This window comes from Cataglyphis hispanica, chromosome 19 (genome assembly GCF_021464435.1).
Source record: "Cataglyphis hispanica isolate Lineage 1 chromosome 19, ULB_Chis1_1.0, whole genome shotgun sequence".
Classification (NCBI taxonomy): domain Eukaryota; kingdom Metazoa; phylum Arthropoda; class Insecta; order Hymenoptera; family Formicidae; genus Cataglyphis; species Cataglyphis hispanica.
The window spans coordinates 4,706,314-4,723,854 of record NC_065972.1 but is presented as its reverse complement, the minus strand read 5'-3'; the positions used below and the strand labels follow the sequence as shown (position 1 = coordinate 4,723,854).

The window sequence follows — 17,541 nt, the reverse complement described above, 5'->3', positions numbered from 1 at the left end:
GCATCTTAAATATTAAAATAGTAAACTGGATTATAAGCATATTTAAATTTGGGGTTGGAATACCGAAAAAGAATATTGAAAAAAACAAATTATTTTTTTTAAACATTTATTAACACACAAATTTCTTGAAATTTTGACATCGTATGAATTATGTATTTTTTCGATAACAATTGGAAATAGAATCCCGGAAAGAAATATATATATATATATATATATATATATATATATATATATATATATATATATATATGTAAGTAAAGTTCAATTAATATTCACTGATAAGAAAAAAAAATTAATTGCAATTTTAAAGACAAAATATCTGCAGCTTCTTTTGCAGACACATTGTCTGAATTTTCAAACAGTATGCTATCTAAATTTTTAGACAGAATGCTGTCTGAATTTTCAGACACATTTCAATTTTCAAAGACAAATTCTTCTAAACTTTCAGAAAAATGATATTGATTAAGACAGATTCTGAAATCTGAAATTTCTCTCAAACACCCAGATTTGAGTATCCAGACGAAAATGTGTCAGAATTTTTAGAAAAATGTTTATTAATGATATTAATCATTTATTTCGCGAAAATGTATTTACGTACGAATAGACAATATATTCTTTGTAAAAAAATAGAATTTTATACAGTTAGTGTTGCGAGTTATATTATTATTTTGATTAAAATATTTTATACATTATATTTCATAACCTCATTTCATATGCTTTATCACATTCAATGCTATCGCGTAAAAGCATTGGCACATAGAAAAACTTAAGCAATAAAATTTAAAATGTAAAGAATGTGACCAATTATAATCGAGAACATAAGCAGCCATATTGAAACGTAAGCAATGCCGATAATTTTGTGGATTCTTTCGAAAATTCTTATGTCTTAAGTCTCACTGCTAAATTTTTTCATGTGCCATGGCTTTAATACTGCTTTTGAGGAATTTTGTGTATTTCGGATTTGCTATATATATATTTTAACGCGTTAAATTTTATTATATAGCATAATGCTTATGTATTATAATTCTCGCCACTGACAAGAAAGAGAGAAAGAACGAGAACAGTGTCTTTGTGTACAGTGCGCCCGACTTTGGAATTTTGGAGGACTTTTTTGACTTTGACCGAACAAGAGTCTGCGAAACACCGGCCGAACTGGGGATACGTACTATCACTACATCTGCCAGAAGTGAAATGAATAGATCACGGCTACTCACGTGCTAATATATCCCTTCCATCTTCTACTCATGTAATGCAACGAAGTCAAAGAGAGGGAGGGAGTGGATTCGCTCTCTCTCTCTCTCTCTCTCTCTCTCTCTCTCTCTCCCTTCTCTTCTCCCTCTTTCTTTCTTTCTCGCCGCGCGAATATATAATAATAATAAAAATACGTGCATATTATATTATGAAAACTTGACGTATTAAAATATGTGCGTGTACATGAAGCGATTCTAAAATACGTAAAAAATATGTAATTCCTTAATTAAAACATTATTCCATACATTTAATGCACTTTAAAGTATGTGAAATGCTAATAAATATAATACGTAAAATATTTCAACTTTAAGAGCAATATCTGATGATTTGCTGAATAACAGTACAACAATTTTATTTTTTTATTATTTAATTACAATAAATTAATTAATTATAATGTATAATATAATTTATATATAGACTGTATATATTAATTATAATATATAATATAATATTAATTATAATGAATTAATTATAATATATTGTAATTAAAATTATATCAATGATGTTAACTATTTTATTTGAGAAATTTGCGTATAAATACATTTACTGAATATAATTATGCAATTTTATAGAAATTTATCATTGTATTTATCAAGTAATTTATCATTGTATTTATCAAGTAAACATATTATTCTTTCTCGTTATAATTATTTAATTATTTCTATATATTACATATATTTATTTATTTTTTTTTTTAGAAAGGAGAGAAAAAAGAACAGATATTTGATTACTTTAATCTATCATTATTGTTAAGAAAATTAATTTATTAATTATAAATACAACTTAATATTTTATATAATATTTATTACGTAAAATATTTTTTTATTGCATGTATTATGTGTGTATGTATGTGTTTATTAGGTTATTTTATTTATTTGGTTAAACTATTAATTTTGATTTCTCAATTATTTAATTGATAAAAAAATTTTAATAATAATATATATATATAATTATATAATAAGTAATATAATTAATAAGTAATTTACATGAATCAAAAAATATTTGAGAATTATGAATTTTTGTACGGATTAAAAATAAAATGACGAAGACTCAAAAATTATCACGAAACTTTGATTCGTTAAGTAATGCTTGCCTATGAATGGATAAATGTCTATGAACCGTCATCAAAATTTAATAAATATCTGCTCAAAATAACTTATTGCTTTATTGCATCGTGTTATTTTAAATTATTATTTTATCGTGTTTTTTAAATTAATGCTTTTTTTTAATTCATCTAAAATTCAAGACATTTAATGCTCTATATTTGACACGATAGAAGCTTTTATTTTTGAAAGAAGACATTCGGATTTCAGGATAAGCATAGTTCGGGCTAAAATCTGAGATAATAAAGGCGATCGGAGCCGACGATTGGCCCGTGCCAGATTTCAAAGCCGACGGAAATGTGACGCATGTTTCGAAGCTACGCGCGTATGCAATGTCTTCGAATCTGACGTGCCTCGAGAATCTCGCTTAATTAATAGCCTTATAGGATCGCGTTGGAAGACCCCCCCCCCCTCTTTTTCACCCTCGTGGAACTAGTCGACAAAAGGGCACGTGCGAGCCACGTGTCAGTAAGAGGATATCCGTCCGTGCAGTCTCAAGAGAACGCTTTCGATACGAGAGAAAAAGAGAAAAAGAGAAAAATATAGTCGTCAAATCTCAGGTGCTTTTTCTTTTTTTTTTAGTCAAATAAACTTTTATGATAAATTGGCCCGTAATAGTTTTCTTAAACAGGTAAAAAAGCTTTTTTTAATTTAAAACAAGTTTTAAATTTTACAAATTTGTAAAATCTTGAGACCTTTTAAACATGGAATGTGAAATATGTTTAAGTATCGCTGAAATTTTTAAGATTGATATTAAGATTTTTCAATATTTATATAACTTTTTAAATCTTCGCAGAAAAATTGCATAGTACAATTTTAAGAATTACTTTTCGGGTTTTTTTTTATATTTTGACTTAAGACTTTATATTGAATATTTACTCGACATTCCATATCATATGTTTACTCGCAGGCAATATTTATTCTCGGTAACTTATTTAATTTCTCAGTAATCTTATTAATAAGTTTAACAATTTCTGAAATTATATTTGCGTAAAATTTAGTTTTGATGTACATTTTCATATTCTTGCTAGCAACCAGATACCATAGTACTATTTACGCATGCACGCAGTTACGACCATCACACATTCGATATAGTTAAATGAGAATAAATATCGTCTACAAGTAAACATACTAAACATATCAAAAGTATCAAGACACATCAGGAGTGCAAAAAAAAAGAGAGAAAATATTAAAAATACCAGAAATCGAGATTACTGTATTATGCAAAAATACAATATCTCATTCATATAAACATAAAGTATTATTATTATAAATTAAATATTATTATAAGTTAAATATGTTAACAAAATTATTGAAAAATCGCCGAGAATAAATATTAGTAAATAAGCTTTTAGTATTGAGCGAATGCTATATTATGCGCAATTGCAACATATCGCATCGGTGATGAGAATGTACAATAATTCCATCAAATAAACTCCGCGCGACCATACATTGTTATATCAAATATATACATTTGTCCATTGTGTAAAAAATAAAAAAATTTGCTTTTTATATAAATTTTCAAAATTTCTACTTCCTCAAGAATTTTTCAAGTTCTTCGCTAATACGCCGATTTTTAATAATTAATATTTCATTAATTATTGCGAAAATTGCAAAATGATAGAGAACTTTTCGACTCAGTTTGGTCCATTCTATCTGCACACAAGTTTTGTCCCCATTAATCTGGGACACTCCATATATATGTACAATACATACGTCAATACATACGTCGAACAGGCGAATGTGTTATATGTATGCTGAGCTACGGAAAAAGGGCCCTTTAGAACCATTCCGTCAGTCAGTCCGGTAAAGCCCTCGTAAAACCCGTCTCGTCGAGCAGGCACGTGTTACCGCGAAACACGTGCCTCCTCGACAACGAATCACCCAGCTCTCATAATCCACGCAGCGCTCATTGATCGGCACGCGCTGCTGCTTCACGATCTAGAAATCCCGCCAATAAAATGACCGCGTTAGGCGAGATTAGAATCGCCCGGTGACGTATTGTTGCAAATAATGGCATGCGCAAAGCGCACGAATTCAATTGTGATCCGGTTTAGATCTCATCTGTTTTACAATTTTGGTTATTTATATTTTTATTATTTCTTATTATTTATTATTTCATCTTATTATTTATTATTTTACATGAGCAAATCTGTTTAAAATAAAATAAGAGAAATTTTTCGGAAAAATTCTGAAACCAAAAATTTTGTTAGCTATCATCGGCATATTAAATATTAGTTTGTTACTTAAAAACATTTGATATATATATATATATATATATATATATATATATATATATATATATACATACAAAGTGTCCTGCAAAGATTGTACCAACGCTCGTGAGCGGGTAGAGGACAGTAAACTGAACAAAAGTCCTTCACCATTTTGCAATTTTTGCAATAATTATTAAAATATTAATTAAAAAGCACTGGCGAATGAGCACGCGTTTCGTGCGGCTATCGCGCGGCTAGACCATACGCTTTAGGCGTGACAGTGTGTGTATATATATATATAGGGTATCCTAAACCACACAGTACACCCCTTTTCTTTCAAAAAGTAAACATTTTAGAGAAAAACGTTTTGCACAAAAATTGTATGGTTTTGAGGAGAACATAAGATAATGTCATTGGTTTGACCTTGAATGGCATCGTTAAGGTCAAGTCAAGGACACCTTTAATTTCTTAAATAGAATCTCCTATTTTTTATTGCATACTCTTATAGCTTATGTCAAGAGCTTTCCAAAACACTATAATAAAGTATTTTTTCATTAAGAATTTTTTGAGTTATTTTGTATCTTAATCTGACATGTTTTAGTATAAAATAGAAAATATCTCGAAAATTATTTAGTGTTCGATAATTGTATTGTAATACTTTTATGATACAGAATAATAAGATGAATCAAATGGTGTAAAGAAAAAATAAATAATTGTTATAAAAAAATATATTGCAAATAATTGCATACTTTTTTTTAAAAACAATTATTTTCTGTACACCATTTGATTCATCCTATTTTTCTCTAAAATGCTTAGTTTTTGAAAGAAAAGGGGTGTACGGGTAGTCTAGGATACTCTGTATATACATTATAATTTATCTATTGTAAAAACAATTAAACTAGTCTTTTACACGTTTGTGAGAAATACACAGCTTTTCGATGAATGAAACTGTTGAGTGAAAAAACTCACGCGGAAGGAGGATTTACTTCTAGATTGGCCATAGTACAACGCCAGTTGAGGGTTAATCAATTGATCTCGCAATCATCCGGCGTGCTTGAGCTCTAACATAAGTCGCTTTTCCTTTCGTTCCTGAATTTGTAGATTTGTAAAAGAGGTGGTAGGGAGAGAGAGAGAGAGAGAGAGAGAGAGAGAGAGAGAGAGAGAGGAGGTTCGGCGGCGCGTGTTGCATTGGCCTGAATGAGCGTGTAATCCCAGCGATGACCATTCAGCAGCACGCGTTTCCGATCGCTTGACTACTGTCTGGGATATTTTCTGTTCGTTGCCACCACAATGGGCAAGCGGCGTTTCCTAGCGGGACATTTACGACGTCCTTGTCTATTGAGACACCGCTGTCGTCTCTGCTCTGTTGTCGTGTATATGTTTTAAACTTTCTTTCTACATAATACAAAATTTTGATGCTATCTAATACGTTCGATTATACGTGTATTGTGATTGTACAAAAAATTAAAAATTTTATTAAAAAATATTGTAAAACAGAAAATAAAGTTTTTTTTTACATGTACTCACGTATATGTTGTGAGTTTAATTTAATGATATAAATATTAAATGTTCCAAAAATTATTTTCTCCATTCCTTTTTTCTATTCTTCTTCAAATCCTACAATTAAGTTCTTGCAATCGTGTCACAAGTAACATAAATAGCATCATGTCAACATATAACAACAGATTATTTATGAGGAGTATACGAAGGTTTAGGGTGTTACGCTGTAACCAAAATTGAGGGTTCTGCGCGCACGTCCGGAGCTCGTTTGTGCTCTAAACGCTCTATTCGAACGTTTATAAGATCCTTCTCTCATTGTAACTTCGTTGTCGACCCTGCGTGTAACTGGCCCAACCGCTCATTGTCGCGCGTCCTGCTTCTCTCCTGCGGAATCACGCGTGCTCGCGGCTTGCCGGCCGCAGACAATAGCGACAATGACCACTGGGTGGACCGTTTAGCACAAACGGCGACACAAACGAGAACACTGCCGGACTGCGGAAAGCGGGTGTCCCTTTCCGCAGGGCGACCCAAGGTGCGATCTTTCAAGCGAGAGTCGAGTTGCACCGCTCCTAGAGTGTCGATTCGAGATACTCGGCCGCTAGGCGTGAGATTTCTTGTATATTTAAATACCGAACCGATCATAGATTTGCGAATTTTACACGCGCTTTAATTTTAAGTTTACAATGTAAAAAGAATTGACTGAAACTTCAGACAAAGTGTTTGCAGTTTTTTGCAGACATACTGTTTGAATTTTCAGACAGAAAGCTGTCAAAATTTTCAGACAGCATGCTGTCTGAATTCTCATGCTCTTCTGAAAAACGATTCTTTGATTAAGATAGATTGCCTGAAATTTTTACCCAGATCTGAAAATTTAAATAAAAAATGTGTCTGAATTTTTAGAAAGTTTTTTACAGTGTACTTTGAGAATTCACAGTTTTATATACCAAATTTAAAAGTTTTAGATATATTTTAGATTTTAAGAAAAATTCATCAATTCAAACTTAAATATAGTATATGACAGCTTTTTTTTATAAACAAGTTCCTTCAGTTTATTAAAACAATTTTAAAAGAGGGTAGAAGGAGGCAGGGGATTAAAATAAACTTTTTATCTTTCTGTCAAACAATCCGCTCTTTTTTTCCCGAATCTGGTCTGGAATTCCCGAGACTCAATTCGAGTTTTTGTCCTTTGATTCTTCTGTCTGTTGTTACCGGTTGAAGCCGAAAGCGTAAAGAGCGACGCGAAAATTCAGTGGCGAGTAAACCAAAGCCCTTTTACCCAGGTGCGCAAGGATTTTAGCCAGAGACAAAGCTCAAAAGCGCCGACGGCTCTCAACCCGACCGCCACTTTCAATTCGGAAGCTGCTTTGCGGTTTATCGCTCGCATATCATTTCTGTTTGTCGAAGACAATAACAGCAAAAATACCGAGAGAAGTTTCAAATATCTCCGTGTGTATATTTACGGCGTAACATTGCGGAAAACCTAATAAGGAGCTAAATTATATTTGATAGAAGTAGAAAAACATCTTGCGAAATATACAGATATATAAAAAACACATCTACTGTGTGAAAAAATATGAAAAATTATAATACAATTCTTTTTTTTTATAAAAAAATGGAAAATTTAATTAATACCTTTGCAAAAACTTGACGAAACTATTAACGAATTATTAACTATTAACGAATTGTTATTTGAAATAGTAAAATAAAATTCAAGTTTTTATCTTTTGTTATCTTTCCTCACAATTGATACTTTATTTAATTTGCAGACTAGCACCTCACACAAAAATCTCTCCTTATCAATGACACATCTCGCTGTAGAATTAGAATTCGCCAAGTGACAAGAATCATTGTGAGTTACCAGGAGTACGTGAACACTGTCAATGTCTGCATTCCATTAGTGAGTTTCCATTGTAAATACTCGACTTAATCGCGCCGTGTAAGACGACCGTGCGGGTATGCAATGATGATAGCGCGAATCAAATAAACGCGCGAAGCGCCGTTTTCGCAAATTCCATTATCGGGGGACACGCCGGACGCATCGCCAGGAATTTCTGAACGGAGCGACGGTTTCCGTCTACGTCGTGACGAAACCGGTTTCTCTTTATGACGGGATATCGAACGGTCGCCCTACGATCTCTCAGTTTGGAGATCATCCTCTTCGTCCCCTCTTCTTCCTCCACCTTCATATCGTTTTTGGGGAAAACACAACAGTGGCGAAGGGATGAAGGGATTACAAAGCTGAAACAAAAAAAGATAAAAATCGCCGTTTTTTATTGTATTCCTTTTTAAAAGTGCGAGAAATTTTGTTTGAAAAGCTTTAAAAAGTTGTTATAGTAGATTATGTGTGAATGATCATAATTGTAATGTCAAAAAAAAATAATCGTTACATTATATTTTATTATACTTATTATACTTTATTATCGACGAGAATTTTTAGGTTATATATCTCAACAGAAAGTATAATAGTTAATTATTGCGTTTGGTATGACAACACTTTTGGTACCATCACTATATCTTACATTGTATTACTTGAACATATAATCCGTTTTCTATATTTTTCTAGATGCAGAATAAAATATATTTATAGAAAGGGTGGATGTAAAAGGAATATGATGTATATAGAGTATATTTGTATGTCTCGAAAATTTTATTTTATTTTTAAATTGGAAGTCTCCTATTATGGAATTTTTCGTATAACTTTATTTGCAAGAAATTGTGAGAAATGTCAGAAATTTTATCTCTGAAATTCGCCTAATCATAAATGTCACATTTTTTAACAAAGAGGATTTTCTTTTCGTTGTAGAAGAGAAGATAATATTCCCTTACGCAGAATTTATGATTACTCCAGAGGTTACGACAATGCGAGACGCAGCGGCGTCGGCTTCTCTTTCTCCACCGTTCTTTCCTCACTTTGCCCACTTTCCGGCAAACCCGTTCGCCGAGAGTGAACAACGCAACTTCATCACCGTGCGAGCAAGTTTGCGAATGGGCTGGACCAACGTATCGTCCAACGAATGGGATGCCGTGGGTGTGACTTGGTTGCGACCCGAGACCCACTGCATCTCATGATGTTGCCAAGTTGATGTTGGCTCTATCGCTAGACGGCGCTGCCTCGAACATACTCGGGACTGGGGGAGCCAGGTCTGGCCGGCATCCTCACTCCGTATCGCGGCTCCGACTCGTCGGAATCGTCCGCACTCACCTTGGTGGCGCAGCCGAGTTGGTCCCTCGTCTGGCGCTCCGTTTCACCGTCGCGTTTTGTCGCGGAGCACATGGACCCGGGAGATCATCCCTGCACAGACTGAACGTTCCTCCGAGTGTGAACAGTTGGGGATGTGGAGATGATCGAGCTTCCGTCTATCATCGTACGACTCGCGGTGTGACCGATGATATTGTTTTAGTTAGTTAGTGCGGGTGCCACGGAATTCGGTGTTTCTCGATTGTCGACATCGCAGTGCGCCGGGGCGATATGGACCGCGAATCACGAGTCTCTGAACTGTCAACGACGCCGATGACAATAGTTGGACCTCAGTGCTGATTTGTGAAGTGTGGGTGTTACTCGCTGTATGATAATAATTCGCGAAGACACTACAGTCGATTTGGTGAAGGACGAGATGCACACGTAAGAGCTCCTCCCTCAACTATCCTCGAAATTCACGGAGGAATTCACACTTCCCCTTCCTTCTACGTTTATGTGATATCGGAAGTGTCGCAAGGGGAATAACGGCAGAAAGAAAGAGAGAGAGAGAGAGAGAGAAAGAGACAAGAGAGAACGAGGGTGAACGAGTGGTAGTGGTGGAAGGAAGAGAGAATCCGAGCCACAGCGGACGCCATCTCCGCGTTATCGGCAAGCGGATCCCTCGGGACTCCCCCCCGAGCAACATCGGCGTCGCGCACCCTCGGCGGGAACTACCCCGCGACAGCGGCCACCCTGATGGGAGTGTATGAGGAGCGCGCCCCTCCTACCATCGGCATGCACTGGGTGAGTGTCATCCCTATGTCCGTGTTGCCCATTGGTCGTTTCGTGCCAGCTGGTCTTCCATTCCGTCTGGGTGGAAGAGCTCCTCGCCCGGATAGCGAGTCGGCGATAGCGTCTCCGCCAACATTTCTCCCTATCAAATTCAAGATGGTGAATGTAGGGCTGCGTATCCTTTCGCGAGTATGAATGAATCTTGTAGGAAGATCTTGTAGTCTCTCCCCTCAATTATTTTCAAGTATTGCGATTCGAATTACGGATCGCGTGAAGGTTGGGATAGGATCGATGATAACGCAAGGATTTGAAATTACAATCAATTTATGAAAATCAGTTCGATCTAGTTTGTACCAATGCGCGAATCCAAGATACACGACGGACGCGAAAAGAGCCTTCAAAAGCAGGCAAAATATTCCTTGTTTAATAAAATTACATGCTTTTACTTAATAATAACATATCACCAGCGCTATGCAGATTTATTAGTAACAAATTACAATTTAAAGTCTAAATTTGCTTTTCTCATTCATTTATAATAATGCTTTTACGAGATCCAGAATAAAATATTAAATGCAATTGGTAGCTGATGTGCACTAATGTATAAAAACTCAGTAAAAGCGATCGGTAATTATTCGATAATTGAAAGCAATGCAGGATTACGTGGCAGGGTGTGATAACATAGTCTACCTTGGAGTAACATTAATTTGCTTTTAATCAAGCCGGGAGAGACCGCCGTCGTAAGTAACGAGTGCCGCTTGTAAACAAATGTAATTGATTGTCCCTTGTCGTCGATTAATTAAAGCGGCGCATTAATCACGCGTGCGCCAATGAACGGGACTGAACGTAAAGTAACATTGCGCTAACGAAAAGTAACGTTTCTTCCCTTTTTATATCATTATACGAGTCGGCATTAATTAATCTCCGTTTAGAAAAAATATTCACATTCATTTAGAAGAGCTCCAACAATTGTTTGTCTCTTTTTAACGTCGCGTTTTTTTTTGATTATTGTTATGTATTTCACATTTTGTCGGTCCGCCCCTTTATTTCAAACAATTATTTGCAAAATTTCATTAAACTTATATAAAAATAAATTTGTTTCTATTTTTGTAGATGTTTCAAAAAAGATACTGAGATGATAAATATGTATATGAAAGCTTTTTATTTTGTCGAGAGACTCCCGTTTTGCCTTGAAAAAACGAAAATATTACTATATAATATAAAGATATCACAATATCAAATTTTGCGTAGACTAGATATATTCCTAATTCTTTGCCTCTCTCTCTCTCTCTCTCTCTCTCTCTCTCTCTCTCTCTCTCTCTCTTTCTCTTTCTTTCTCTCTCTCTCTCTCTTCATTTTCTTTCTTTAAAAAGATTTCTGTTATAACACATAAATAAATATTTAATTAAAAATTACACAAAAAATTAAGATATTCAATAGAGAATTAATTTAGTTTTAAATGGATGACGCATTTTCATTAATCATTTTAATCGAGATAAACATAAGAAACTTATAAGGACTATTTTTGAGCTTATGTAACAGAGGGTCATTACTTTTGGTATTTTATTTTAAAATAATACTTTTTTTAAATATAAATTAAGTAAAAGTATGTACAATATATTATGGAGCCATCACATTACGATCAGAGATTTTATAAAGCTCGCAATAAGTACTGTATGAACGAGAGAGAGTTAAATATGTTTTCATGCATTTATCGAATATTTTGCAGACACTTTGCATAAAACTTTGCCGCGAGAAAACACTCGTTTAATCGGCGGTATCGCGGCTGTGTGATTTGGAAAAAACACGTATCAGCAATATCGCGTTTGATTTGGCGTCAATTAGTCTCACAGCACGCGCACTTTGTTGCGAGCTTTTTCAAACGCGAAACGCTTGCTAGAGAGAAAAAGAGAGGAAGGACGATTCGTTGTAGCTTCGATGAGATAAGGCCATCTTGCTGCGAATATGTGTCTGGCCGCGATAGTGCTTGTGACGTGCGTAATTTATTACATGCTGAGATTATATCCGCCGCCGTCCGTCGCCGGCAGTCATCGTCGCCGGCTGAACGTCCCGACGTTTAACTTTGCACTCGAGGCCCCAAACCTGGTCGGTTTCATCGCTACACTTGTTGTTGACGTTATCACTTGTCCGTTATTTCAGAAATGGATATACGGGGCGTCGGAAAGAGATATACGTTCGGCGGAATTCAAGCGCGATCAATCAAAGAAGTAAAAAAGATGCTTGTAAAGACTAGTGTATGGTGTAAAAAATTTTTGAAAAATCCAAACACTTTGTCTGAGTTTTCAGATCTTGAAAAAAATTTCAGAAGATCTGTTTTAAATTTTCTGAAAGTTCAGAAAATTTTTCTGAAAGTTCAGAAAATTTATCTGAAAATTAAAGTGCGTTTGAAAATTCAGGCAGTGTGTCTGGAAGTTTCAGTCAATTATTTTTTATAGTGTTGAAAAATGTTAAGTTTTTATAAATGCCATTCATACGGTACATGCGTACATGAAAATATCAAAGCGATACTTGTCAAAATTAACACATCTTATTTGACAGGATTCTTGAATTCTGAAGATGATGTCACATAATTCCGCACGATTAAGCGTGCATATATTTCTAAAAAAAAAGTAGCAATTGTTCTGAGACATCTCTTGATGTAATCATGATATTTTGGAGGAGAGTCGTGAAAGTTAACTAAGAGAGGACGGCTCTTAAGACACATTGCTTTTTTATATTTGAGATGCCGTTTGTGTTCGAAACATGTGCGTGCCGCATATCAATGCGGCCACAAATATAAAATTAACATTCGCTCATTTATTAAAAACATTGATTCAAATAATCACGAAAATTCCGTTTATACGATTCAATTTCTTAATGAGAATTTTCCGACGTAATTTCTCAATGAAAACGCGCGCGATGAATAAATATGAAAAATGAAAAAGCATGAAGATGAAGCGCCAGATGGCGTTGACGCAATGAAGGAAGAAGTAAAAAAGAAGATCTTGCAGGAGTTATTTATAATTAATTGCAGATATTAGAGAGAAGCTAAACTGAAATGAAACATCGTTTGTTTAAATAATTCGAATCATGAAGATAGGCGATGTTGAAAATTAACGAATTAACATTCAAGATGCAGATGAATGATAAATCCTTGATTTGAATTAAACTGTGTGTGTTTTAGAAGAAAATCAATTTTAAAAAATCCCATCGCGCGCGCCCGTTAAAGAATTTAAAGTTTTAAAAATTAATAAAACAGTTTTGCAGTTACACGCGAGGGATTTAATATGATTATCGCGCAGTTCTTGCTCGATTGCTGATTGTCATGTGTCGTGTCATGCATCGCACTTAATTTACCTCGATCAGGGGGGAAGCCAGATTTTAGGTACCACAAAATGTTCGCGTGCCGGAATCATTTAGCATGCAAGCGCGCATTGAATGGCGTCGATGAGCCGCACGCAAATCTGCTTTCATTGTGAGCGCAGCCATTTAAATTTAACGGGATGATATTAGATATAATCATGCACGAAATAATAAGAAAATTCTTAAATTTATTTTTAAACTTGCATCTCTTTTCATGTATTTTAGGCATCTTTTTATTTTAACGCAAATCATTTTCTTCATCTAACCTAAGTCTATCTAATTGTCTCTCCAGAAAGACATAAGATAATAATGAGATTCTTCTTGACTCTCCGTGTTCTTAGAAATATTAATATTTTGCAAATTCCTCGTATAAAAGAAAAAAAGAAATTTAAAGCTTAACTGCTTGCTAAAAAGATTTTTTTTTAAGAATAAGGCTTTCTAAAAGTTTATCGCGAGAACAAAGCGCACTTCTCTCTGACTTCTTCCATACATTCATTATTGAGAGTTTAATATAATCGAATTGTATGATATATCAGCATCCCTATATATAGTTGGCCTAACGATTCTCACGGAATGCGAGAAGCAGGATGATGCCCACCCGAAGGGGAACCGCTAATCTCCTCGGGTCAGGTCGTGATTCTTGGCCTCCTCGGCATGCGACACCCGCCGCTTTCAGCGCGTCAACAGAACTTCGTTTATCGGGGTGATCGAAAAGGGAGGATGAGAGAGAGGGAAGGAGACGGAAGAAAAAGAGACTGCGGTAACGAATATTTTTCAGACGCTTCACAATTTATTTCGCGCGCGGCCGCAATGGGCTTTTAAAACACAATCGTGATTTATGCATGCATCGCTTCCGTTCGTGATTTATGTAGCATTCGCGTAGCCATTTTTATCGATTATAAATGAGGATGAGGAAATAGATAAGAGACAACGATTAAATGTAAGGTGAACAAATAAAAAATATAAATGCCTTATTTTTTTGCAAAAATATGACGCGTAAATTACTACTTATAAATTACTATCTATAAAATTATTCATACAAGTTCTTGAAATTCACTGAGATAGATAAATATATATTTTACTGAACATGTAACGTTGTTCGGTAAAAATATATATAAAGAGAAAATATCAACACGAGAAATCACTTCGACATTAATGTATGGTTTGCTTGATAAATGAACAATCTGTTGGTATTATTAATTGATTCTTCTTGTTCAAGACATTTTATGAATAAAATTGGCAACGCGTATGTGAAATTCAGCTTGCGCGTTGTACCATCGATACATTCTTCAGGAAGCGATCTAATAATATCTTCTAAGTAGAGCGGGAATCAACGATCCGACTAATTTGCGGCGTCGTTCAGACGTCACCGTTGTAAAAAGACAAAACGTTTTGGCTTAAGAAATAGTATCAAAGGAGGCATCTTGTGATACCCGCAGGCGATGTATCCGCCGAAAATCGTCGGAATAAATTGAGCTCTCGCAGAGTTAAATCATGGTACTTATTATTTAATCTGTCAAACATTTAGTGCATTACTGTTCATATCATTCTAAGTTTGCAATAGAAAGCTGTAGTTTATTAAATTGATGGATAATAAAAGATATGAATGGATAATAAAACATATGAGATATGTTTGGAATTATTAAAATTGAAAAATCTGGGAAAAATCTCTTTTTTATTCATATTGTACTATTAAAATTCGGACGTTCTGTTTGATTTTTTTATTACGCTGATTCATATATAAATAACTTTGGTTTTTTCTTTCCTTTAATTTTTCCGAATGCCTGCATTTATTAGCTTTTCTACATGAATGATCGATCTAACAAGTTTTCTTCCACTGATATCTGAAATATCGCCAAAATTAGAAAAGCGACTGGTCGCTTTTAAAGTCTTTGGGATAAAAATTTGCAGACCACATTTTTTTTATGAGTGTAATACTACATATGTTTTCATATGTCATCCTCTCTTGTTTGAGTTCCCAAGGCGTCACGTGGCGAGTACGATTTAAGATTTCTAATCTTAATATTTTAGAAATCTTAAGAATTCTAATCTAATATTGAAAATCCCACTTTTATCATAATTTGTGAGTTTCAAATACTGATTCGAAAATAAGAGTCTATTAATGGAATGCAAGAGTCATTATAGCCAATGATGACTCATTCGGGATCTTTTGGAAGGATACGCGTTTACTATTATCGCGCCAAAAATTATTCACGATTCAATCCACAATCAGAAATATCTTCAATCGTCAGGATGTCTACTCAAATCTTGTAAAAAAAATTTCTAAAAATTCCCTTATCTTCCAGGTATTTTTGTTCAAAATTTCAAGGTAAAAGAAATATTTTAAAGATTTTTCATACGATTTCTTAAAATTAATTTTTTTGTTGTACGCGTTTTTTAATGTTTTTTCACTCGTACAAAAGAAAAACACAAAAACTTAAGGATGTATGTGACATATATCGAAATACTAACAAAAGCATTAAAATTTCATAGATTGTTCTACTATTTCTTCTGAATATTTGTGCAAAAACTAAATACAATTCTCTTAACGGTTTGAAAGTTATTTAAATTTGAAATTACTATTGATTCTTATGGAAAATCGTCTATTGTAGCACTTATTGATAAATTTGACAAAGAAAAAATATTAGCAATGAAATAAAAATTTTCACATATATTAAGGAAATTCTAATAAATAATTTTGTGCAAAATTTGATTTAGATCCACTAATTCGTTTAAAAGTTACTTATTAAAAATTGTAGAAAAATGTTATCTGTCTCTTTTTTTCTTTCTGCAAATTATTTGTTTTTCATTGTTTTTTACAGTTGATTTCAGAGGATATTTACGATCAAAAGTTTTTGCCATAAATTAGGAAAAATATTAATTACAACTATTTTCTTTTACGAAGACATCAAAATCCATATTATTTTGTGATACTTTAATTTTTTTCATAACCCGAATTTATTTTTTTAATTTTTCAAACAGTATAAACGTAAGAAACATGTTTTCTTTTTAATTTTGACAATATTTTGCTACTATTGTACATCCAGAACATCCATTAAGTTTCAAATGCTAGATTTACAAATATATTGAAAAAGAATTGAATAATTTTTGTTAAGATAAAAATTTTAATTTGCATGATATTTTTATTTTTAATTACTAAATATTAAAGTAAAAAAATATATGTGCTGCTATTCAATATTTTGTTACGTCATTAAATATATAAACACAGATAAATATATATCTATAATATAATTTAAATACAATAATTCACAATTTAGCTTATCGGCGGAATGTCTACTGATTACAGTATAACAGCAAAATTATTAAAAAAGGAATTTTTTTTTAGATTCCTTAAGTCTCATATAAAATTGCATGAGAATTTCCTGATTTTTTCAAGTACAAAAAAAAGATCCCTGAGAATTCCAGGTTTTCCATGTTTTTCCAATAGACATCTTGGATCGAGAAAAAAAGAGAGATTGTACAGTGATCTTGCGACATAAGATCATATGTTTGATGACATGGTAGCGCGTCTATGTTCAATATTTCTGGTCAACTCGACCGATTGGTAGCCCGCAATGGCGACGCGGAGAAATGCAGATAGCCGAGCAACTTATCGGCTCTCCACGATATTAAGCGTCGCCCACGCGTGTTTTGAGAGAGAGAGAGAGAGAGAGAGAGAGAGAGAGAGAGAGAGAAAGAGAGACAGAGTGAGAAAGAAAGAGGGAGAGAGAGAGAAATCGCGACCGACGCGATGGACGAGGCTGTTTGTTGTTATCGCTATCGTTGGCCGAGCAAGGGAAGCTGATACCAGTACACGTGCCACTCTGCGTAAGCCACCGAGAGCTACCAAACAGTATAAAAAGCGTCACCTGCTTCTAGTTTTACCAGTTTTTTTAGAAACGATTATCGGTTTTTATCTCAACATGATTTCCCCACGATATCACTTTCTTCCACTTTATTAAGAAAAAATTTCTTATCTTATGAAGGAGAGACACGAATATCTTCCCTATTTGCACTAAAAAAGCGGAATGTTTGGCAACTGCCGGACTTGTTTTAATCATAAAAGATTTTTATATTAAAGGATATCATTATATATGGTTTAATATATCGAGATTTGCGTTAATCTCTCGGAGAGCTTCAT

The 17,541-nt window shown here is 34.0% G+C and overlaps 1 protein-coding gene across 2 annotated transcripts in view; it reads left to right on the top strand.

Moving 5' to 3' along the window:
* The first annotated feature begins 9,217 nt into the window (after positions 1–9,217).
* Positions 9,218–17,541, top strand: part of LOC126856635 (protein apterous) — a 40,090-nt gene continuing 31,766 nt past the window's right edge. Inside the window, exon 1 of one of the 2 annotated variants that reach the window (XM_050605327.1) lies at positions 9,218–10,052. In XM_050605327.1, coding sequence (XP_050461284.1) covers positions 10,005–10,052 — 48 coding nt within the window. In that variant the 5' untranslated portion in view covers positions 9,218–10,004. The remainder of the gene's footprint in view (positions 10,053–17,541) is intronic. The other variant, XM_050605328.1, reaches the window with a different exon arrangement.